Raw genomic sequence first — 26660 nt, 5'->3', positions numbered from 1 at the left:
ACATGCCACATGCCAACTGTATTTGGTCACACCTTTTATAAAATTATTACCATGTCAATCTGGTTCTGTCCTTGCAGATCCAAGGATGATAACAGTCTTACCAAAACCAGTCATCTAAATAAATACTTTACTAACGATCTTGGATGTTTGGAGTTTTTCTGGAGTGCACTGTATTGTATTGTTCTGCAACATATTATATTGTATTGTAATTCAATGACTATTTTTTTTTAATTTAAGGGCAACAGTAGTTGTCCCTACATAACTTAGTTCATACTTTATAACTAGAACAGTCCCATGATTTGAATCCTGTTACATATACTACGATCACAATACAAAATGCTCTCCTGCGACACAAAACACTGCTATGGACTAATTGTCAATCCAAGTGTTTGCTATTATATCAATGTGTGACACACACGTGGAGAAAGGATGGATTTCTGGTATAAGAAAATATGTGCACAATGTAAGCAGTGTTGTCTAACACACAGGCATAAGATGATGTGTACACAGTTCAGAACAAACATAAGAAAGCAAGATGGTGAAACAGTTTAATGCCTAACTTCAAACAATGGAAGAGCCAGGATGTAATAACAGCAATATTATGAAAATGATAGACTGATATCATATAGAGGACACGTTGAATCAAAGACAGGCACAATGAAAAGACTGCGCACGCACGCACGCACGCACAACTAATATCTGGTCACTGTGACTGGAGTGCGAACTGCAATTGCACCTGATGAAAACTGCAGTTTGGTGTGAGTAGGGAGGCGGCACAGGGCAGGGATGGGGAGGGATAGCAGGGTGGGAGTGGGGGAAGGTGTACAACTGCTGCTTGTAGGAGTGTGCAGGGATGTGGTGGGAGAAAAGTAGGGCTGCTAACAATCAGGAGGTCGGGGAAGGGGTTGGAGCTGAAAAGGAGAAAAACAGGGAAGGGTAAAAACGATTAGGGAGTGTGCCAGTGGGATAGAAATCTGTTTAGCGTTTGACTGAGAACAGGGAATTGTAGGTGGAGGGCAGGGGCTAGCAAAGGTTGAGGCCAGGGATGGATTATGTGGACGTAGGATTTTTTGCCGGGAGAATTCCCACCTGTGCTGTTCTGAAAAGCGGGTGTTGGCAGGGAAGGATTGAGATGGCGCAGGATGTGAAGCTGTCACTGAAGCATATATTCTGTTCGGCAGGACATTCAGCAATGGGTGAGCAACTGTGTCTTGGCTAGTTCGTCGGTGCCTGTTCATGTGGACAGAAAGCTTGTTCGTTGTTATGCCCATGTAGAAAGCAGCATAGTGGATGCATATTAGTCTGTAGATAACACAGCTTCTTTCACGTGTACACATGTAGCCCTACCTCTAATGGTATAGGAGATACCTATGACAGGACTGAAGTAGGTGGAGGTGGACAGATGTTTGGGACAGGTCTTGCATCTAGGTCTATTGCAGTGATGTGAGCCATAAGGCATGGGGTTGAAAGAAGTGATGGAGTGCAGATGGACGAGGATACTGCATAGGTTCTGTGGGCAGCAGAGTACCATTGTAGAAGAGGTGGGAAGGATGTGGTGTTGTTGTGGTCTTCAGTTCTGAGACTGGTTTGATGCAGCTCTCCATGCTACTCTATACTGTGTAAGCTTCTTCATCTCCCAGTACCTACTGCAACCTACATCCTTCTGAATCTGTTTAGTGTATTCATTTCTTGGTCTCCCTCTACGATTTTTACCCTCCACACTGCCCTCCAATACTAAATTGGTGATCCCTTGATGCCTCAGAAGATGTCCTACCAACCGATCCCTTTTTCTATTCAAGTTGTGCCACAAACTCCTCTTCCCCCCAATTCTGTTCAAGACCTCCTCATTAGTTATGTGATCTACCAATCTAATCTTCAGCATTCTTCTGTAGCACCACATTTCGAAAGCTTCTATTCTCTTCTTGTCCAAACTAGTTAACGTCCATGTTTCACTTCCATACATGGCTACACTCCATATAAATACTTTCAGAAATGAATTCCAGACACTTAAATCTATACTCGATGTTAACAAATTTCTTTTCTTCAGCAACACTTTCCTTGCCATTGCCAGTCTACATTTTATATCCTCTCTACTTCGACCATCATCAGTTATTTTGCTCCCCAAATACCAAAACTCCTTTACTACTTTAAGTGTCTCATTTCCTAATATAATTCTTTCAGCATCATCCGACTTAATTCGACTACATTCCATTATCCTCATTTTACTTTTGTTGATGTTCATCTTATACCCTCCTTTCATGACACTGTCCATTCCGTTCAACTGCTCTTCCAAGTCCTTTGCTGTCTCTGACAGAATTACAATGTCATCGGCAAACCTCAAAGTTTTTATTTCTTCTCCATGGATTTTAATACCTACTCCGAATTTTCCTTTTGTTTCCTATACTGTTTGCTCAATATACAGATTGAATAACATCGGGGAGAGGCTACAACCCTGTCTCACTCCCTTCCCGACCACTGCTTCCCTTTCATGTCCCTCGACTCTTATAACTGCCATCTGGTTTCTGTACAAATTGTAAATAGCCTTTCGCTCCCTGTATTTTACCCCTGCCACCTTCAGAATTTGAAAAAGAGTATTCCAGTCAACATAGTCAAAAGCTTGTGGGAAGGATATGGGAGGTAGTGAGCAGTGACAATCATGTTTCTATGGATCTTATTCCATCTGCCACCACCAACAGCCATAATGGCAGTGTAAGCCTGAAGATGGTCTGAGAAAAGGGCTGAAACCAGTTGCCAACAAATTAAAAAATCTGAAAATTCGATTGATACAGTTTTTATCGATTTTTAACATATTATACGGATCACTGGGCTCCAGTCAAGAATGCTTTCTAAAATTTTAAAGGAACAGGAACTGTGGAAAGTCAGTGGAGGAAATTGTTGGTGTCTTTTATGTAGGATGGTAGATCACAGGTAATAGGCTGAAGGTGTTGGTCCATGAGAGCAGAGATTCTCTCAATGGGGCACAGTAACCAGCCACAAACGGACAGCCTATGTGATTGGGTTTATGGACTTAACGAAGTCTGTGAAAGGCGCGAATGTGGGGAGTGGTAGGAGTGATGAGAGAGACAAACACTGGAGATCCTGTTGGGATTTTTGGAATGGGGTCACTGTTGCACAGTTTGTTAGTGGATGAATCTGACAGCTGCCAGAGGCCTTCCATAGGTAATACCTCTGATTCAAAACCACAGTTGTACAGCCTTTGTCTGCAGGTAGAATTATAAGGTATCAGTTTTTAGGTGGTTGACTGTGGTTCTTTCTGTGGTTGTAAGGTTGGTTTTCATGATGAGGGCTTCAGGAAAAGACGGTGAGGCAAGGATTGATGTTCAGAAATTCTGGAATGTTAAAAAGGGTGATTTGGAGACCATAGAGGTGGATCATGGAGAAATGAATGAAGTCATGCAGGGTTCAATGTTGGTTCTAGTTTGTCTGAATGGAGAGTAAGGTAAGGCTTTGGAAAGGACTGATACTCCTGTGGGCCTAAGGCTGTTGGAGGAAAGGTCCATTACTGTGTTTTCGGTCTGTTTACATTCTAGATTCTGTACGATGGGGGGAGGGAATTTCTGAGGATGTGATAAACGTAGCAAGTCTGTGGGGCAGGTTTTGTTGGCTATTAGGGGACAGGGGAAGGTTTGGAAGCTCATGTAGATGGTGATAATGATAGTCCAATGTGGGATTCAGAGGTAAACAGATTGGAGAGGTTTACAATGTGGCATTGTGCACGCTGTTCTAGTTCATGGAGGGCAACAGTTTCAATCTGAGAGATGGGATGCAGGAATTCGGGACTGAAAAGCAGGACAATTTTACATGGAAAGGAGATACTGAAAGGAAGTTTGGGCCTGATTCATACTGTTCCACACCAGCATTACACAGCCTTCTATTCCACCAATGCACTCACTAATCTTTTTTTCACTTCTCCACGACCCTCCTTTTCTGCCCAACTCCACTCAACTCAACTCCTCCCTCCCCACCCCCACCCTCCCAGGCCACGAAACCTGCCCACTACACCTAACAGCCCTACCCTTGTCACCACCACATCCCTGCCTCACCCCCACCGCCAAATCTAGATGGCTGCTTCCATCAGGCGCAGTTGCAGTCTGCAGTCCAACCATAGTGACCCGACACAGTAGTGCTGTGTGTGTGTGTGTGTGTGTGTGTGTGTGTGTGTGTGTGTGTGTGTTTTCTGTTTCAAAAGGAGACCTTTTGGTGGAAAGCTTAAATGTATAGGAGTCTTTTCCCTGTGCCTGTTTGTGTCTCAGCCTCTCTTCTATATAGTGAGTAGCAATCTATCCTTTTCATAACATTGTTGTAATTCCCAACTTAACAGACAAAAATTCTCATTTAACTTTAAATCTTTTTGTACTCACTGGCAGAAGTGACTTTCCCTCTGAAAGAACTAAAACAGGTGTATTATAATCAAAACCTAGTTGGTAAAACTGGAAATCATAATCTATCTTCTGCTGCGAAATCAATTTTCCCAAAGCAGATATGTTTTGAACACCTGCAGGCAAAATAAAGTGAATAAAGTTAGAAAGTTTAAAACAAGACAAAAAAATTTTAATTATACCCAGAAAACAAATAATAAATTTACCCTTTACATTGGATTTAACATTGGCTGCATTGAAAAAACAAAGCCAAAGACTTTCTAGCAGAAAATTTAACAGCTGGAATTAAGAACCATAAGCTGGACTACATATTCTGCACACCGTATAAACACAGCTTTTCCATGGCTAAATTTGCAACAGCAAGTGAAAAGAATTTGTTCATTTAGGTCTGAAGTAAAAAGTAAAGGTAATAACTGACCATATAGTTAAGGCTGCAGGCACATCAACAAGACAGAAAATGTTAACAAGCTTCTTCATAGCTAACTAGCATAGGACACAGACACACATGGACAGCAGCTACACGGTCCAAATACACTGTCCCTGCTGACTACACTGCACTGGCACTGAAGCCTGACTGCATTTCCGTACTAGTCAGCTCTAGAGGACATTGAAAGCTTAGCAACAACTGGGCATATCATTCATACAGAATGCTGTTAATATTGGTAAATTTTGAAACAATGGAGGAATGAATATTTTTAAGCCAGATCACTTTGAATGGCCATTCTGCTCCATATATACCAGTCTTACTTCTCAGCATTGGACTAGCATTGGAGATGCACCTAATTAACAGTAATATTACAAAAAATTTTAATTTTTTGACTTCAGCATCTTTGCTAAAAGGATCTAGCTGTACAGAGGCTTTTGCTGCCTTCGACAAAATATTTTGTATCAAAATATAAGTCGATACAGACATTGTACACAACTCTTTTCTTTTCAGTAGCACATATATCGCAGTTTTGTGTGTTAAAGGCTATCATAATTGCAAGTTGAAACTGCATTAAGACTCACAGGTATATTAGGCAAATGTGGCATTATAAAATTTCTGTGCCTTTGAAATACCTTGGATCATATCTAATAACTAAGTATGGGCTAAATAAATTTGAAACATGCTGTGAGTAATACATATATGTGAAAAAGTTATCTTAATTAACAATCATATATTCATTCCTTTTTCAGTATTATTCTTCTCCTACATCAAAACAATTCAACATTTTCAAGAATTGTCTCAGTTTCTGATTACAACCAATCTACTTCAGGCAATACAGGACTAATTCACGAAGATATAATCTTTTTTATTTCTTTCATTATGGTTTGCACTCACTACAAATTCACACCGAAGTTCCTACATAAATAAATTTAATGAAAATCAAACTCATGACACAGGCAAATATCAGAATAGAACAATGCATTCTCATATAAACCCTATTTTTCCGAAAGATTTTTTTTTTCATTTTTACTGATGTATCACAGCAGTATGTTTTATGGTGCTCTTCTACTACAGAAAAATGATCAGTCTTATTTGCACCTATACAATTTGAGTCATGTAAGCTGTCAGATTCAGGGTCATGTAGTTTAGAGAAAGAAATAAAGTCATTACCTGTGCTGTTCAATTGACCAGTTGAAAGTGCCGTCTCATCCAAAATGAGATGTGTGTGGGGACTTAATTGCAACCGGGCCCTGGTCAAACTATCATTTTTATAATTCTTCCTGAAATAAAATATGTTTATATCTCAGTGATAATGGACATACCCCCTACTTCCACAAATTCATACTACGCCTACTTCTTAAATGAAAAGACAGAACTGGGTTAAATGGAACCCATTTAAATACTAATACTGACAGAAAAAAGTAAGAATATCTAATCTGCATACTTTGGAATCAGAGAGCCGGCATTGAGGTTTTCCAATGTCATTGATAGTAAGTGGATTTTTGTGACCAGCTGTTTCAAGACATTATTTAATTTTGATGATAACTGTATACCTTGTGGAACACCACTTATATTGACTGCCAACGAACCTAGAGTTAAGAGTGTATTACGGGCATATCTGAAAAGAGAATTTAAATTAATCATATATTTTTTGCCAAAAAGAAATAAATTTCATTTGCCTAAAGTAATAAATCATTCTGATGAATTACCAGTACTAACATACAGCTCAAAAATATGTCCACAGAAAGTCATTCCTTTAATAAATTCATGACCTTCACTTTCACTTTGCCTCTCCTGAGCAACACTTTACAAACTAAGAAAATAAAGCTTGTCACAAAGCCTTACCAAAGCCTTGTAAATTTAGCAAAGATGTAAATGGAGTCTGAAAATGTGGGTAGGGCAGTGACTGGATTGTTCTGTTCGTCGGATGTGTTACTGATGAAAGGGAAGCAAATGTCTCAGTCACAGATCAACTTAAAGAGTTCTGATCTGTCAAGAATATTTATGATTGTCTTACACTGTGGATGCCACATCTGTACACATAAGGAACACAATAAATTAAGGACAGTGCATAGCATGTCAATTGTGAAATATATACTTTTCCAAGAAAACAATAAATTAGAATTCTAATGAAACTTACACAGTTGATATCAAATGGCACAAAATATATTCTGCTGCAAGCCCATCACCCAACAGAAATTCCTTCAGGATTTCAAGTAGATCTATTCTGACTGCTTCTGCATTGGCAAATATTTCATCTGAAAAAGTGTAATTTACAAAGAGAACATAGTCATACATGTGTTTTACCACAATTTGCTATGGGACACAATTTATGGCAATCTCACACATTATGGCTAATGAAGGGAACACTTATTCTAGTATGTGTAGTAGTGTAATTACAGTTTGCCAGTATGCCTTTACCTATTAACAAAAACAAAACACAAAGGCACACATACTGTTTTGAAATTATGTCTAGCAGAAGCCTTTGAAGTGTTCTACTTATTCTTAGACTATTTGTTTCACTTTTTAAGCCTTACTAAATTAAAGGATTGGTGCAGCAAAGTGTCAAATATGTTTCTTCAAAATTTTCAGGAAAAGGGTATCGATCTTTCAAAAAATATTCCAAATAGTCCATTTTATTCTGTACACACAAGAAAGTGATTGAGTGTGTGTGTGTGTGTGTGTGTGTGTGTGTGTGTGTGTGTATTTTCATTCTACCGGTTTGAGAAAATTAATGTATGAAATACCGAAGATTTCATTAATAAAAGAGCTCATTTGCTTTAGTGTCCAAAAACTTGTGTATAATTCTACATGGAATATTGTATACTCATTTGGTAAATGGGTCATGATGACACGTTCGAGGAAAAAACACAAAATAGCCTATAGTGTCCCCCTGCTTGAGTAAATCAATACTGCCAAATAACTGTAGTTCTCAGACAATATTTCATAAAATACAGAGCTGAAACATGTCCACTTATCCAACGAATGTGAAGAGTTGCAGTTGGGGAAACAGGTATGGAGCATTTCCTGTACATCTAATCCTTATATGTGTATAACAAAAACTATCCTGAAATACATAGTTCTCACTATAAACCAAGAATCTAGTTGGGTTCCCACAGTAACTTTATAAAATATGTGCACCTGGCCAGTACCTGCTTCTGAAGATTTGTTGTTAAGACACTTTGAGGGTGTTCAGGTCCCTTAGATGCAAGCAACTATGAATGCATGGCATAAAATTGAAACTGAAAAATTTACAAAATCTTTAAAAATGTACAACAGTGTCCTCATTTTCCCAATTACGTAATTTATTGAAAATATAAGAAGAATAGTTAAAACCAATCCTTCAGTAGATAATCTTACACTATTAACTTCAGTTCCCTCCTCCCAACTTGTAATTAAGTTATACCTGGCTACGTGCTGTTGTAGGGTTGGTAGAGCAACAAAACAGGGCAAAACCAATCTTGAGAGGCACTATTCTCCTGCCCCAATCTGCCAGACAGAACTTTTATCATGTCCCTCAGGCATTGCCAAATCCAGCTTGCACATAGGGAGAGTTCTAAGGACTGACTGCCTATCTTTGGCTCCGAGGTCTAAATTCCAGATCATAGCTGGTTATCCAAAAGTCACGGAAAACTGTTCCATTATTGAGTGATGTTTCTTGCCATGGTTGAATGTAACTAAATTATTCCATGGCTTCCAATACACATACTAAGAAAATTCAACAAGAGACTGACTCCACAAAAAATTCACCATTAAGAAGTTCTCCACAACCAACATTTGATCTGTTGAAATTTAGCATGCATGGTCCATACTGATGACTGATATTCATTGCAATGAAAAGGTTTCCCCCTCCCCAAGTGCCTTGAGAACTAATAAGGAGAACTCAGCGGCATGGTGGAATACACTCATGATGTGTTTCACTTAATCCTGAACATTTTTCTGATCCTCAAAAACGGCCAACTGGCATACAGAAGCCTACAGGCTATCTGGTGGGACAGACAGGGAGTTGGGTTGTAAGTGATAGCCTCACGTCCAAAACGTCCTACTCTAATTTATAATGGGAGCATATTGTTTTCATGTACGCCATTTGTAGCAGGAGAAGGAAGATGTATTGAACCTTCCTGGCTGATTAAAACTGTATGTCAGGGAGTTGATCATCAAACCTAGCTTTTTGTGGGCAACTAAGTTACCCAGGCTTGAATCATAACCCACTCTCACAGATACACTTCTGCTTGCACCTCTCTATTACCATCCAAATTTCGCAATACTTCTCCTACTTATGTACAGTTGGAGTCACGAATGATAGCGGTCAAGTTTAGGCTTGTTCTGTGAACCTATGTCACGTATTCTCTGGCAGCCAGAGTTCCGTAGTGCTGATTATGCTGTGAATACTGTAGCCAATGCGAGCATTAAACATGATCGTAGCGAGTCGTTTAGTGAATTTTTACTTCAATTGTTGTGAGTTGTTATTGCTGATGGTGGTGGCAAGTAACAAATTCTTCATAAGGAAGCGAGAGACATAATTTGCAGGATATACTCTTCCTCCAAGCACAAAACACATGCATGTGCGAACCGTAACTACCACTTGGGAGTTGGCAATAATGCAACCCTTGCCTGTGCACCGGCATGCGAAAACTGCCATCGTTTGTGGAGCAGACTATATTGGTGTAAGCACCCCCCAAAAGAAAGGATTGCAGAAAAATGGCTGAGCCGTGGTGTAGGGGATTGTTCTCAAAATAAATCTGTCACCCTGCAGTGGAGTATGCACTCTTTTATAACTCCTCAGCAGCTGAGAACTGTGAATGAGGTGGGACTCTTTTCATCCTTTCTTCTAGGAGTTTTAATCTCACCAGAATGTGAGAATTTTGTGAAGTTTGGAAGGTAGGACAGAGATACAGACAGAAGTAAAGAAGTGAGGGCGGATTGTGAACAGTTCCTAGATAACTCGTTTGGCATGAGCATTTACCATGAAAGGCAAGGCTCCAGCTTCTGGTTCTGGTCCAGCGCACAGTTCTAATCTGCCAGGAAGTCTCAAAACAGTGAACACACTTCTGCAAAGCGAAAGATTCATTCTGAGGTATGGGTTATTTACACATTCTTATACTTCTCGCGCACTTTTGGCACTGTTCCCAGTAAGAATATCTTTGTAGTGAAGATAATATTTTACCTCTTTCCTCTTTACAAGATGCATCACTATGTTTAAAATGTTTCCTCAAAACAAAATAAATTTCTACGTTATGAAAAAAATCACATTTCATAATCCTGTCCAAAACATGTCATATAAAATCACTAGCTATGTTTATAACAGTTCTCATTGTCATGCAGCTACTGTAGTTACATATTGTTAAGCAGAAAATCTGAAAAATGCACATTTTATTTATGACTGTACCAATTCATTCACTAATATGGACATATATATGTTCTTATTCCAACAAAATCTAATTCATTTAGAGCACTTACTTCCTTCTCAAAGTCTTTTCTCAAACTGTAGCTGCCCTGGATCTGAACAAATACTCTTCAATGGTGATAAGAAATTAACAGAACAGCCGCCAATCAATTTCCCTCCCAGGTCACCATAAAAAAGACTAGTGTTCAGTGTTGGTTAACCTCAGTATCCATGTCTTTTGCAGCTTACTCTGTTACATTTTCCTTTCCACATATTAATTTTCAGTGCCCGCCCCCTCCCCCAAAGGTACTTATCACTCTCACCTCACATGATCACTTTCCCAATGGCTCAAGTTCTCATTGCCACAGAACAGTATTTATGTCTTTCTCAGAACTCTCCTACCTACTGACAAAGTATAGCTCAGTTTAAAAACAACAGAAACTACTGAGTTCAATTAGAAATGTTGAAAACATCTCAAAACTAGACTTGTGAAATTCACAGATTTCAACAAACAAAAAGCTAGGCATAATAAGTTCTTCTCTCCTCTTGAAAGAGAGAGGGAGAGAGAGAGAGAGAGAGAAGAGAGATATATTGTTACCTGTATTGATTACAGGCGGCAATAATGGATTACAGTGTTTTAGTCCTCTGACAACCAAGGCATGAATAATAATGTCTGACCGAACATCTGTGCCCTCATTTGTATCATCATTACTGCTGTCAAAACCAATGAATCCAGCCACTTCAATGACATCATTCAAGGAAAATGTAGCACTTTGCTTTTCATATATCTGGAAATACAAAAAAAATGAATTGAACAGTCTGTAAATATAAGAAAAAAATTTTAAGTTAAGGTTTTTATGTATAATTTTCACAAAATATGAAAAATTGAAGGAAGTTTCAATATAAAATGTAGCAAAGTGGAATAGGTCCACTTCCTACGGTACCATTCCTAATGTGTGTGTGTGTGTGTGTGTGTGTGTGTGTGTGTGTGTGTGTGTGTGTGTTTTCCTGTTCTGCTCTTTCCCAACACAATACATACGCTATGTAATCATGAAATCTCATTGTTTTCCATGCTGTAACCTTATTATTCAGTGTAAAACTTACATGCAGCTGACAATAGTGTTAATATTTTGTATTGAAACAGTTTCTTTCAACAAATATCCAAAATTTATAGTTTGCAGAAAATATGAGCTTTTAAAAATTTGACCCCACTAATAACTGTTTTAGAATTAACATAACTTATTCACAAGCCGTTTCCTTGTTTTTACAGTACATCTTATTTTTTCTTTAACATATATAATTACAAAAATACACTGAAGAGCCAAAGAAACTCATATAGGCATGTGCATTCAAAAACACACACACATAAACAGGCAGAACACAGCGCTGCAGTCGGCAACACCTATATAAAACAGCATGTGTCTGGTGCAGCTGTTAGGTTGGTTACTGGTGCTACAATGGCAGGTTATCAAGATTTAAGTGAGTTTGAACGTGGTGTTACAGTTGGTGCACGAGTGATGAGACACCGCATCTATGAGGTAGTGATGAAGTGGGGATTTTCCCATATGATCATTTCACAAATGTATCATGAATATCTGGAATCCAGTAAGACATCAAATCTCTGACACCGCTGCAGCCAGAAAAAGATCCTGCAAGAATGGGTTCAATGACTCAAAAGAGTTGTTCAATACGACAGAAGTGCAACCCTTCCACAAATTGCTGTAGATTTCACTGCTGGACCATCAACAAGTGTCAGCATGCAAACCATTGAACGAAACATCATCGATATATGCTTTCGGAGCTGAAGGCCCACTCGTGTACCCTTGATGACTGTGTGACACAAAACTTTATGCCTCACCTGGGGCCATCAACACTGACATTGAACTGTTGACAGCTGGAAACTTGTTGCCTGGTCGGACAAGTCTCATTCCAAAATGTATCAAGCGGATGGACATGTACGAGTATGGAGACGAGCTGGTGGAGGCTCTTTAATGGTAAATGTGCGTGCGTGTGTGTGTTTAGGGGCAAAACAGCTATGGTCATAAGCGCCCATTCTGTGGCTTAGTGAAGGGTAAAAATGGGAATTTAAATCAGCAGCAATGGGAGCGAAACTCAACAAGAAGGGAAACTAAACACGGAAGGAAATCTTATAAAAGTGCTAATGAAGGGCGGTTGTTTTCCCTGACAAGAGCTTCAAATGACCGATGTCATCTCACTTACCAATCTCAAGGACACGATCGGCTGAGCATGCGTCATCTGTCGAAAGGGAACATATATCAGGTGACAGCTGTAAATGGGCCCGCAGCACATTAAATTAGGGGCACTGAAGTAAAAGGTGTCTCACCGTCCACAATTGAGAGCAGTGGGGACAAAGCAGGTGAGGATCGCCATTTAAAAGATATTGATGGCTAAAAAGACAGTGCCCAACCCGGAGTCTAGTTAAAATTACCTCCTCCAGACAACGAGGCCAGGAGAAAGAGGTCCAAACACAGGGAAGAGGTTTTATGTCCAGTAATTTATTACCCTAAAGTGCAGACTAATGTGTGTGCCATAAAGGTGCAACACAACACAAATTGCTCTGTAGATCGGCAAAGGGAACCATGTGAACAGCAGGCCGAGGAAGAGAGACAGCAGCCTTTGCTGCTATATCGGCCGCCTCGTTTTCGCATATACCAACATGTCCTGGGATCCAGAGGAATGCCACAGAGATGCTTCCCAAGTGGAGCAAGTGGAGTCAGTGCTGTATCCGGTGGACCAGAGGGTGGACGGGATAAAGAGTTTGGAGAATGAGAAGGGAGCTAAGCGAATCCGAGCATATAATATACTGTATCCACTGATGGTGACGGACGTATTGGACAGCCTGAAAAACAGCGTAAAGCTCCGCAGTAAAAACCGAACACTGGACGGGAAGCTGAATTCTAATTGGGGTATCGTCAATAATACAGGCATCCCGACACCAAAGGTGGTTTTGGAGCCGTCAATGTCAATAAATGTGTAAATGTGGCATCCTCCACTTGTGTGCATAGAGCAGCAAGTGCCCAACAATAAACTATTGGGGAGGGGGGGAGGGGGGGAGGGGGTTACTATGCTTGGGAAGCTGACAAAGGCAACCGAGAAGGCAGGTCCGGGGTCGAAGCCAAGGTGGCGTCGTACCCCATTTGTCAAGAAAGTTTTAGGAAATTGGAGAGAAAGTGAATGTAGCAGTTGACGGAGGCGGACTCCTGGTGCTAGTAGAGAGGAAGGGCTGCCTGCATACCCTAAATCCAAGGAGGAGTCTAAAAAAAAGGGCATGGGTCAGATGAGCAGGTATGGAAGACAGATGACTAGCGTAACGACTCAGAAGGACAGCTAGCCCATTGGACAGTGGAGGTTCACAGTGTCAGTGTATTGTCTCTCCACGGGGCTAGTGAAGAAAGCTCCAGATGCTAAACGCAATCCACGGTGGTGGACAGAATCTAGGAGCTGAAGAATAGACCACTCTGCAGAGGAGTAAACTATGCTTCCATAGTCCAATTTCGAGTGCACTAAGGTGTGATATACACGGAGGAGGACCACTCGGGCCACTCCCCAGGAGGTACCATGCAGAACACTGAGGGTGTTGAGGGATCACAGACAGCAAGCAGAAAGATATGGAACGTAGGAACACCAGCACAGTTTTCTGTCAAACATTAAGTCCCAATAATTTGGCGATGCCTGCGAATGGAAGGTCAACAGGGTCTAGATGTAGGAAAGGTGGATAAAACTCCTTACGACGCCATAAATTTACACAGACGGTCTTACTGGGAGAAAATCGTAAGCCGGTTTCAATGACCCATGAGTGGAGGCGATCGAGACATCTACATCTACATCTACATATATACTCCGCTAGCAACCAAGTGGTGTGTAGTGGAGGGCACAATTCGCGCCAAAGTCATAGCTCCCCCCCCCCCCCCCCTTCCCCGTCCCACTCGCGTATCACGCAAAAGAAATAATGACTGACTGAACGCTCAGTACAAGCTCTTATTTCCCTTATCTTTGAATGGTGATCACTGCGCAATTTGAAAGTTGGTGGTAATAATATATGCTCTACATCCTCGGTGAAGATCGGATTTCGGAATTTAGTGAGCGGCCCCTTCTGTTTAGCACGCCGTCTATCTGCAAGTGTGTCCCCCTTCAAACTTTCTATGAGATTTCTAAAGCTCCCGCGATGGCTAAATGTACCAGTCATGAATCTTGCTGCTCTTCTTTGGACCTTCTCAATCTCTTGAATCAGACCGAACTGGTAAGGGTCCCATATACAGAAGAACAATACTACAAGACTGGACGAACTAATGTATTGTATGCTATTTCCTTTGCTGAAGGACTGCATCGCTTCAGGATTCTACCAATAAACCGCAATCTAGAGTTTGCCTTACCCGTTACTTGTGTAATCTGATCATTCCATTTGAGATCAGTTCGAATAGTCACACCCAGATACTTGACGGACATTACCGCTTCCAAAGACTGGGCATTTATTTCGTACTCTTACATTAATGGGGATTTTCGCCTTGTTAAACATAGTAGGTTACACTTACTAATATTGAGAGATAACTGCCAGTCATTACACCACACATTTATTTTCTGCAAATCCTCATTGATTTGTTCACAACTTTCGTGTGATACTACTTTCCTGTAGACTACAGCATCATCGGAAAACAATCTAAGGCCGCTGTCAATACCATAAACCAGATCATTTATGTAAATCATAAAAAGCAGAGGACCTATTACACTTCCCTGACATCCTTGAAGATGTCTTTCAAGAAGGCTGGTTCGTTGAGAACTGTAGTAGATTGTAAAATCATCGACAAAGAGGGAGCCCAAGACATCACGAAGGAGACAATACATACGTGGATTTATGGCGATAGCAAAAACAGCACAACACTTAGCACAGAGCCTTGGGGCACCCCGTTTTCTTGGAAGAAAGTATGGGATAGAGTAGTGTTCACCTGCACCTTAAATGTGCGCTCTGTCATAAATTCACAGATGAAAAGGGGTAGCCAACCTCGAAAGCCCCAAGAGAACAGTGTGCAGAGGATGCCTGTCCTCAAACAGGTACTGTATGCCCTCTCCAGATCAAAAACTATGGCTGCCGTTTGGCATTTCATGAGAAAAGTGTAGCGAGCAACAAGACGGTCAACTGCGGAATGACGCTTTCGGAAACCACATGGGGCAGTTGTTAAAAGTTTCTGGACTCCAGCCATCAGCCTAAACGGCAATTTACTATATGCTCCAAAACATTACCAACACTACTCATGAGAGAAATTGGGCAATACCTGGTGGGGAGATGTTTGTCTTTTCCAGGTTTCGGAACAGGAATGACAATAACTTCCCGCCATCTTCTGGGAAAGGTACTGTCGACCCAAAGTTGATTATAAAGGCTAAGGAGGTAACACAAACTAGGATAGATGCAGCAATATCTGGATGTGAATACCATGCAGTCCTGGAGCAGAAGAGCGAGAGGAGGAGAGTGCATGTTCAGTTCCCACATAGAAAAAACGTATTATAGCTCTCGCAATTTTGAGAGGAAAAAGCAAGAGGTCACTATTCTGCTACCCAATTCTTCAGAATATAGGCTGGTGGGTCATTAGAAGAGCTCAAAATCTTAGAAAAATGTCGACACAATCAGTTAGAGATTGCGACTGGGTCCACTAAGGTATCCTGCGTGACAATTAGCCCAGAGGTCAGGGAAAAACTGGACATGCCGGATGTCCGTCTGATTCAACTCCAAACAACTAATGAGGGAATGAAGGTATTAAAGGAGCTGGTAAAGAAACGCCAGCTTGCCTTCTTGCTATTGTATATGGTGTGACAGCATTGTGCACGTTAACTGCTTATAGCAGATGCAGTTGACCAACGTAGGATGATGGCAGAAAACGCAAAGAACACGTCTCTGCTCTTGTATTGAGTCACAGCACACCTCGTTCCACCAAGGAACTGGGGGGCACCAGGGCAAAGGGGAGGTATGAGGTATTGAATGGTCTGCAGCTGTAAGAATAACTTCTGTAACATGAGTGACCTGATCATCGATGCTAGGAAATTGACGGTCATCAAATGTTGCTAGAGAGGAGAAAAGTGTCCAATCAGCTTGAGAAAACTTCCAGTGTCTTGGGTGTATAGACGGCAATTGTGGCAGTAATCGAAGGACACATGGAAAACGGTCACTCAAGTGCGTATCAGCAAATGCGAGCCATTCAAAGCACCCAGCCAGCCAAACAGTGCCGACCGAAAAGTCCAAATGAGAGTAGGTTGATGTGGAGGCAGACAGAAATGTAAGTTCCCCAGTGTTGAGGCAAACAAGATCCACTTGGTAGAAGAGGTCAATCAATAGAGAGCCTCTTGGACAAGGACGCAAAGCTCCCCAAAGTGGGTGGTGGGAGTTGGAAGTCCCCAACCAGCAAATAGGGGGGAGGCGGGGGGTGACCAAGGAGATGAAGGAGATTGGCTCTTGCCATTGGTGTGGGCAAAAGAATGTATATGGTACAAAGAGAGAAGGTGAATCCAGAAAGGGAAAGACATAGAGCAACAGCTTGGAAGGAACTGTGTAAGTGGATTGTGTGATAACGGATAGTATCATGGAGAAGAATCATAAGTCCCCCACGTGCCTGAATGCTGGCAACAGAAGGGAGTTCAAACCAGATCAACTGGAAATGAGGGAAGACTAAGCAATCATGGGGGCATAGCTTTGTTTACTGAAGACAGAAGATGACCGAGGAGTAGGACTGTAAGAGGATCAACAGTTCATACTGATTTGGAGCGAATTCCGCAGATATTCGAATGGATAATTGACATAGGGTGGATGAAAAAAGGAAAACTCTCACCACGGTGGCCATCAACTCAGCGACTGCTGACAGCCGGTGGCAGACGTGTGGAATGGCATTTAGTCAAAGGCAAAATATTCTGATCCATAGGATGTTCAAGGGCAGATTCTGCCACCAGTGATCAGCTGGTTGATCGCCTGCCAGCAGTGCATCTCAGCGACACAGAAGATGGCCGAGGGTGGCTACTGCTAGGTGGTGCTACTGAAGAAAAATGCTGTGGCAGAGAAGGAGAGGAACTGTTTTTCTTATGAGCCTTCTCAGAAGCAGGACAAGGAGATGAAGGAGTAGTTGCTGGCTGTGAGGTCTGAGTTCATAAAAAATCTTCACGAGTAGGTTCTTGTTTGGAAGTCTGGGCATCCAATTTTGGGGGCCATGATTTAGCAGGAGCCAACGAAGGTTGAGCCTTACAGTGAGTGGGTGATAGGGGGAAGGTTGAACAGGTGTTCTTTGGGTTGGCCGATCTGACGACCAAGGCACTAAAGGTAAGATCGCAAGTCTGTGTGGCTACCTCCTAAGTAGATCGAGGAGAGGAGAGAATAGCGCTAGACTTACCCGCTGGGAGCACAGTGGGCTTTCTACTGGCAAATAACTTATGAGCAGCACTCAGATTTCCTGAATAATTTGTTCCTCTTTAAAAATAGGGCAATCTCTGGAGGAAGCAGCTTGGTCACCCATACAGTTGGTGCAACGAGGGGATGGGGGTGGAGAGTCACCCTCATGGGCGTCTCTGCCACAGATAATGGATTTGGCCGTATTGGAACACAACTGCCTGGTATTATTTAACCTTTTACACTGATAGCTACACGTAGGGTTGGGGATGTAAGGCAAACTGAAATTATTTCTACAGCTTCATTGTTCAATGGAAGTCAAGAAGAAAGTGCAAATCGGTACCAATTCCTTTTCAACCCTTTTCAGTACTCTATGTATGGCCATTACCCTCTGATCAGACAGGTAATTCTGAATGTCCTCCTTTGATAATCCATTGAGTGATCTTATATAAACTACACCACGCAATGAGTTTAAAGTACGGTGCGCTTCCACCCGGATGGGGACGGTGTCGAAGCAATTTTTGTGCCTGGAGGGCACTGTATGTTTGTAACAACATGGTGCCATTTCGTAACGGGGAACAAGACTTTACAGGATCTGCAACTGCATCGACACCTTTCTGAATAATGAAGGGGTTTACTGTTAAGAAGTCTTTATCTTTGTCAGACCAAGTAATAACCAGTAACTTTAGCACTGATGGAAGAATTTTCTGTGGCTGAGACACATCTAGCTTTCTCTTGTGGGCAAAAGTTGTAGAAGTAGAAGAAATCATTCCAAAGTATCCCCCGTGATTACCAGCATCTCCAATTCCGGGCTCCTTCCTAGTGGGGACCCTCTCTGAGGGCACTCTCACCACAGATGATTGTCCACACCTCAGGTCACATCTACCGACAAATGGATGGAGGGACCAATGTGCATGTTCGGAAGGTATCAGCTCGGTTGATCTCCCCTCCCTGGGCCTGGCCTTTACCAAGGGGTATGTACGTGCACTACTTGTCTACCTAGGGCGGTGAGTTACACATTACCCGATCACTGACGTGGGAACGCGTGGGTCGGCCTTCAGACATGCACAGAGAGGAAAGAAAGTAAACAGGAGGAACAAATAAAAGGAGAGAAGAGAAGAGAATTCTCAAATGCTGCAGCAGAGAACGGAAAGAAAAGAATGAAAAAAAAAAAAGAGAAAGACAAAGTAAGGACAGATACTTTACATTGTAGAGATAAAAAAAGAGAAACCACTTCATTCGTTCACAAGCATCCGTCTCCAGACGTAGGTGCAAAACATACTGCAGAAGAGAGGGAGAAGGGGAAGGGAAGGGGTGGGGGGAGGGGAAGCAAGGACAGAGCACTGCATGAGCTCGGAGTCCCATGCTTGCCACGCACATATCCACAAAAGAGCTGTGGACACCCTGCGGTCTCTCTAATGGTGAGGGGTGTTCGCAGCTGGAATTATATATGACAGCTGATACATCCACATACGACTCTGGCAGGTGACACATATGTAAGCATCCTGTGTGATCACCTGCATCCATTCATGTCCATTGTGCATTCCAACGGACTTTGGCAATTCGAGCAGGACAACGTGACACCCCACACGGCTGCAATTGCTACAAAGTGGCTCCAGGAACACTATTTTGAGTTTAATCATTTCCATTGACCATTAAACCCCCCAGACACAAACATTATTGAGCATATCTGGGATGCCTTGCAACATGCTGTTGAGAAGAGATCTCCACCCCTTCGTACTCTCTTGGATTTATGGACAACCCTGCACGATTCGTGGTGTCAGTTCCCTCCAACACTACTTCAGACATTAGTCGAGTCCATGGCACGTCGTGCTGGAGCACTTCTGCTTGCTCGCAGGAGCCCTACACAGCATTAGGCAGATGAACCAGTTTCTTTGGCTGTTCCGTGTATCTTTATTTAAAATTGTTGCCATGAGAATTACAATGTTTGAATGTTAAAAAGTCATCATACCAAAAAGCCAATGTTACTGGTTTATAACCCTTTTATTTCAGTTTCCAAAAGTGCATACTTATATTAGAATAACATGTTCATTTATAAAACATTTCAAATGTAACATTCGAGTTTCCATAAAAGTTTTGGAGGACTTTGCCAGAACACTCAAAATTCCGCTAAATAAATTAGCACCTAAAATAATAATGCAATTTTATGGATATACAACCAAATGTTTTCTTTTCCTGAATATCAGCAATGTATCTTATTTTATAAAACCCTTTCTGCACATTTTTAAACACGTACTACAATCACTGCCACTCCCCTTCAGTCCAAACTATAGTAGAGCACAGATATCAGCAATTATGAAAAGGATAGATTGCTACTTGCCATAACTATGACACATTGAGTTGCAGATAGGCACTACAGAACGACAGTTACTGTAATATTTTCATTGTACCGGGCTGCAACTCGGTGTGTCATCTTTGTGGTGAGTAGCAGTGTTTCCTATTTGTATCTGTTGATATTCCATCCTGGAGTTTCCACTGTAGAGTACAGGTAGGTGTATATAGTCAGTGAGTTTTGAGCAAGCAGAGTAAATTTCATGATAATCAGCACTACACACAGTCAGTTGTGCAAAATTCAAATTGAATAGTCATTAAAAATGGATCCTATATCACAGTCACTTCCTCATTTAATTGATACTGCTCAAAGTCTATGCAGCAAAGTAACCTTTTTGGTAAAAATTATTAAGCTGGTCATCATCAGTGTGGACAATGACATTAAATAAGTATCAAATGAAAATCAACTTCAACAGTACTGACTTGAAACATTTAAAAATGCATCTAATAATCACCAACTGGACAATGAAAGAAGAAGATGTATGAGGAGTTGGGCAGGTCAGTAAAATTACAAGTGTTGGCGTGAAGCAGCATCAACAATTTTTGAAGGCTTAACTTGAAAATAATTCTTTTGTTTTCCATTGCAGTACCTACTACACCAATGAACCCTTTTTTGACAACTGTCATCTAACTTTGCTTTTTATTCACCAAACTGAAGTTTTAATTTGCTTTTACCAAAATTAAAGTGCGTCTATAACCAAAGAAATCCATGAGCTAGTGTACGAAACACGTTTACAGTCTTGTAATAACAGTAGACAGAGGACTTTAAGGTACTAGTCTCAGCACTTTTAAAATCAACAGTATTTTAGCGATACACTGATGATACCTCTAAAGTTTGCCTCATGGTTTGAACAGTTTCCACGAGTTCCTTCCACAATGAAACTCCAGACATGAAAACATAAAATTTACTATGGGAACAGAGGTCATTACCCTCGTTTAGCTGTCTTAGTTCATTCTATGATTAATGGTGCAGTTGGACACTCGATATTTCGAAAGTCCACTCATACATATCCATATTTACAGGCAACTAGTTGCCACCATCTGACACAAACACTGGGCATTCTGAATACCTCAAACCCATATCACCTCAGATGCTGATAACCTGCAAGGAAAGTTGCAACAGATTCAACGATGTTCCAGGAAAATGTATTTTCATCTCACCAGATACACAGAATGCTACAAACATACAAATGACACAACAAGGTAGAGGATGAGGCCTTCAAGATGACAGCCTACCTGTTATATAGGGTGACCCACGATGTATACCTGAAAATATGGAAAGCAAAGAGGTTGCACTAGAAGAGATTTCTTTCACAGTATCGAAGATGAAGAAATGCTCATAGTCCGTAAGATATGCATTTTAGAGTCCTCATTTACTACACTATTTTGCTTTGAAAGGTCATTCCTGTCATATCCCTGAGTATTGACCATTCCTCTGGGGACATCCTGTACACTGGAAATGTTTCCAAGAAAATTTTGCCCTACATAAAAAATCTCGGCACTTCTTGCTTCTGGGATCCGACAAATACAGGGTAGAGCTGCACAATGCAGATGTTTTGTAAGATTCCATGTGAGTGTGGCAAATCGTAAATAAGGCAAACGACACACACTGTTATAGAGTGCTCAGTGGAATGTCAGCGGTGTACTCACCTACTCCAAGAAAAACAAATCAGCTACTGCAAAACACTAAATCTACTGGTCACTCAATGAAGCACAACAAAACAAAAATTGTGGTCCATACTTGAAGCACAACAAAACAAAAATTGTGGTCCATACTTCAAACTTTTTGGATGATATTATCAATTAATCATTAGAAACACAACTGTCTGAGACCCTTATAAATTGGGACCGCAGTTTCCAGTTATATGGTGCATGCAATCCTATTATAGGAAAACTTCGTGCTCTGCACGGCTGAAGTCATTCTCTGATTTTACCAAGTGAAGATAATCAATCTGATATCACCGAAGCAACCTTTGACCAAGGAGGGCGCTCACCAATGCAAAGACTTGGAGCAGCGACACACGCATTCTAGCAATACACATGCAGTGACGACTGGGTACACCATCCATGTGCCACTACGGTTTTCAACAGGGGATCTCGGTGAACTTTCGACACCTGAAGGTGGCCAGGAGACAAGCCAAAATATCATGACAGCAAGTTATTGACATGTGGCAGTTCCCCTGAAACTTCATGGAACAAAACCATTATTTACTGAGATTTTTACTCAGTACAAGACAGATGCAAGTCATACATAAATCAACCAGCAAAATACAATTTGAAAATTTTTATCCCCTATTTTAGTTTCTTCTTTGCTCAAATGAGTGTGTAGAGAAAAGTTTGACTCATATTTATCAAACTGAATGCAAAGGGTTGTGCTGAATAATACAAACAATGTCGGAAGCTTAGAAATTTTTATAGTGTCTGGGGACAAAACACAAAGGGAACCCCAAATGGCTGAATTTTGGGTCCACTCCTGTTCCTTATATACTTGGACAACCACCCACTTAACTTCAACAAGCAGAATTGGAACTTTTTTTCATATGATTCTAGTGTTATAATAAATCTTGATAGAGAGAAAGCAACAGAAGAGAGGTATATGACTTTTTCCAAAGAATGCAGGTCCCTGCATTTCAATCCCATAAAGTAACCAGAAGCAGGAAAATACATTAATTCAATGTGAACCAAGGAAAGGTTGAATGCATTACTCATATGACGATATGATCAACAAATGATTCACAAGTATTATTTAAACGAACTATTTACCAAGAAAATGCAATGAAAATTGAATGCAATGCATCTGCATACAACTGATTTAAGTGATTCATCTGAACTGAAGGATTAATTGCAAAGTAATTCTGTTGGAGCACTGAATAGCTTTGAATGTATGATGGTGCAAGGTTTGATGATTTATGCAGGTGCTGGAAGACCTGCCTAAATTTTAGGTACAGAATCCATGTTACATGCTGACTATTGCCATGGGGTGGATAAAGTAAATTTGCAAATTTACCTATTTTCTTCCACAAATTGTGTAACAACAGAAAGCTACTCATTCCTCCTCCCCCCCCCCCCCCCCCCCCCCTCTCAACATGCCATATTACACAGCTCCATGGGAATCTCTCTGTTTCCACTCCATAAAGTAGTTCACTTCAGGCATGGTTTGACATAACTAAGATACAGTACCAGTTACGATTCATTCAGAAAGTTTGCACTTCTGCCATGTAATGCCTTAGATGGTCCACATGTTCTCATTCACCAAGTTTTCTGATTACCTGCCAAGTTGGTCAGCATCCAGACAATAATAACTTTGCAAAATTTAAGTTTTTCATACACACTGTACAATTAAAATATGATCTGCTGATTGTTCCAAATGACCTGATCACAGGGTAACACAATTAACAGTATCACAACTGTTACTGACTGGTCAAAATATGGCAAATCAACAAGGTTCAAATATCTTTTACAAAATCTTGCTGTTTAAAAGAGGTGAAGGTTATCAGATGAATATCATCTTCACATGAAAGTCACTGAAGACAGAGCATTAGTGTGATGGTTGACAGCAGGCCTCAATGAGGGATCCATCCTGGCAGCGATTCAGAGCAACAATGGAATACTGTGTGGCTGGACAGTGATCTGAAGCCTACTCCTCCGAAACAGGTATTCAATGTCTTAATCACTGCTCCGTCTAGTGCAGTGTCCTACTTTGGGTCACTAATAAAATTATCATGTCTTATTTATACACCCACAAAACATGAGAAAGCGTTTCAACAACAATCTCTTCAAATTTTCTGAATGCTTTATAGACTCCAATTACAAATAAAAATTAACAGTTACCTTTATTAAGCAGGCATCAACATTTGACCCTTTCTGACGCTTTGACACAGTTTCAGTATTCTCATCTTCATTAGGCGTCATTATCAGTTGCTGATCTCGTAAGTACTTCAAGCAAATTAAGGATAAATACATCCTTTACAAGCAGAATGACCTGTCTACATTTCTTTATGACAGAAAGCAGTACAACTGCAAACATTGCAGAATGCTGCAAATACACTAACAATTATAAAACAGACAATATGATAAAGGTAAAGCTGTCATCAATCCGAAGGTGGTTTGAAGACCACAGTGATTTACTGAGCATGCTGCAATAGGACGTGGTATTCCATTGTTTCTTTTGACCTTAGAACTGACTTGGCTGGCAATTTATAGATGGACCTACAGTTTAATGTACATTAGCAACCATGATCTAACTAAGCATTTTTCACATCAACAAACATTGCCGAAAGCAAAAGAAGTTATAAGTGACAGATAAAAATCCTAATGATCAAACATGAGACTTAGGATCTGTTGTTTGGCAGTTGATTACTTAGCTGCTGAAACTTCAATATGTCATCAGAGACAAATTTCAATTGTTAGAAACAGCTTAAAGCAGCCATTTCTACATAGAATACAAGTTCCCAACACAGACTGCCTCCTAGGTCACCTAACTTCTGTAGGGCATAACGATTGCCATTAAGCAATCTGCAGATTATAAGAGGTACTACATAATTAGTATAGACAGATCTCATTCAAAAGTACCACAAATTCTGAGCACATTTGATAGGCCTCACAATGTTAGTATATGTTGTGAAATAACGGAAGTTTAAAGTCAACCTTATCAATGGAATACTTTCATTTACACAACATTTCATTTTGTGTGTTTCATTCAAAACATGGATTTGCTGCATGCATTTCTGGCTCTGACACAGCCCCCATTGCACCTGAGGAGGTAAGGCACAACACTGTCCACTACATAAAAATGACAGAGGATCCACCCCGGTCTTGCAAACCACGACGTTTGACTCCAAATCATCTCAAAATTGCAAAGGCAGTGTTCAACAGTATGATTCGTGAAGGTGTAATGAGACCTTCCAACAGTCTCTGGTCTTCAACACAATATTTGGTCCCAAAAAAGGGTGGTCCATGGCAGCCTTGTGGTGACTACAGAGCCCTGAATGCCAGAATAATACCTGACAAATATCTAGTGCTTTGTTATGTGACTACAATCACGGGTTGAGTGGTGCAGTTATTTTTAACGTTCTGGACTGTGCGAAAGTGTACACACACATCCTTGTAGCTGAACAAGAGATCCACAATACAGCGATCACTCTTTTTGGCCTTTTTCAGTGCAAATTTATGACTTTTGGACTCGGGAACATCGCTCAAACATGTCAACACTTAATTGACTCAGTGCTAAAAGGCCTAACTACTTCTTTTGCTTACTTGTTCTTTCCTCATCAGCAGAGCAACATCAGCACCATTTAAAAAAAGTGATCAAGTGGCTGGAACAGCATGGCGTCATCGTGAACACATGCCCAAATATGACTGACAAATTGTGTTGATTCTTCGGCATGCTGAATTTTTATTGCCTCACTTCCTACACTTTGCCAAGTTACAGGAGCCATTAAGTACAGTGTTCACCAGTCCAAGGAGCATAGGTAACTCACCTACACCTATAGCATGGACTGATAGCATGTGTATGGCATTTGAAGCAGTCAAAAAGAGCATCGCAGACACTGCACTACTGGTGCATCCTGAACGTACTGCACCTCTGGCCCTAGTAGTTGATGCTAGCCATATGGTGATTGACGAAGTGTGTCAACAACAATGAAGTGATACATGGCAACCACTCGCATTTTTCTTGCGGAAACTATCACCCTCACAAATGCTGTGGAGTGCCTACAAAGAGAACTTCTGGCCATTTATGAGTCCAACAAATACTTCAGGCCTCACCTAGAAGCTAGTGTCTGTATTACTCACATCAACCATAGATCGCTAATTACGACTTTCACCAGAACAACACAACTGTTCACCTCAGCAACACAATCAACTAATTTTCAACTCACAATTCAACATAGACACCCAGCACATTTCTGGCTTCGACAATTTGGTGGCCGACTGTTTGTCTGGAGTCGAAAGCATTACTAGCTTGATTGATTATGCCAGACTCACTGCCACTCATCATTAAGATCAAGAACTAAAAGGACTTTTATCAGCAGAAACATCACCATTGGATCTCCAATGTATCCAAATTCCAGGGAATTATGTAAAGTAATACTGTGACATGGCCACATCAAAACCGCAGCCGTTCCTACCTATCGCCTGCAGAAGGGACATCTCAATATGTTACATGGCTTGTGTCACTCTAGAATTTGACTGACAGCTCGCTTAGTGACGGATCATTATGTGGGGCTGGGAATACAGAAAGACTGCCGTGAATGGGCGAGGTGTTGTCTTAAATGCTAACACGGCAAGATACACCACCACATGCGAGCACCGATAGGGAGCTTTCCAATCACGATGGGCCCTTTCAATCACGTCTACGTCAACATTACTGGTCCACTGTCATTGTCCAATGGCCAACGTAACATACTTAGATCGATATACCTGCAGGCTGAAACTGCACTGGTGGATAACATTACAGCTGCAAGTCTAACTTTCACTTTCGTGTTGTCTTGGTATTGAGTGTTGCACTTCAGCTGTCCATTACAAAACACAACCGACGACGACAATTTGAATTCGACCTGTTCGGCGAACTCATGAAATTTTGCAGTACAACTCACCACAAAACCGACCAGTAACGGGATGGTCGCGAGATGGCACCGCTCACTTAAGTTAGCACCAATGTTCCACAACAATGAGTGAACCAAGGCCCTTCCCATGATCTACACACTTCTT

General features: G+C 41.1%; 1 protein-coding gene across 2 annotated transcripts in view; it reads right to left on the bottom strand.

The window, feature by feature from the left end:
- The window catches only part of LOC126175247 (mini-chromosome maintenance complex-binding protein), a 75357-nt gene that overhangs the window by 17896 nt on the left and 30801 nt on the right, over positions 1-26660 (bottom strand). For both annotated transcript variants that reach the window (XM_049921888.1, XM_049921889.1), the window contains exons 5-10: positions 23781-23885; positions 10812-11001; positions 6968-7085; positions 6272-6445; positions 5998-6107; positions 4383-4516 (exon numbers count right to left, since the gene is read on the bottom strand). In XM_049921888.1, coding sequence (XP_049777845.1) covers positions 4383-4516; positions 5998-6107; positions 6272-6445; positions 6968-7085; positions 10812-11001; positions 23781-23885 — 831 coding nt within the window. The remainder of the gene's footprint in view (positions 1-4382; positions 4517-5997; positions 6108-6271; positions 6446-6967; positions 7086-10811; positions 11002-23780; positions 23886-26660) is intronic.

Source organism: Schistocerca cancellata, chromosome 3, assembly GCF_023864275.1.
Source record: "Schistocerca cancellata isolate TAMUIC-IGC-003103 chromosome 3, iqSchCanc2.1, whole genome shotgun sequence".
Lineage (NCBI taxonomy): Eukaryota > Metazoa > Arthropoda > Insecta > Orthoptera > Acrididae > Schistocerca > Schistocerca cancellata.
Note: the sequence above shows the minus strand (reverse complement) of the source record. Positions and strands in the feature narration are given on the sequence as shown.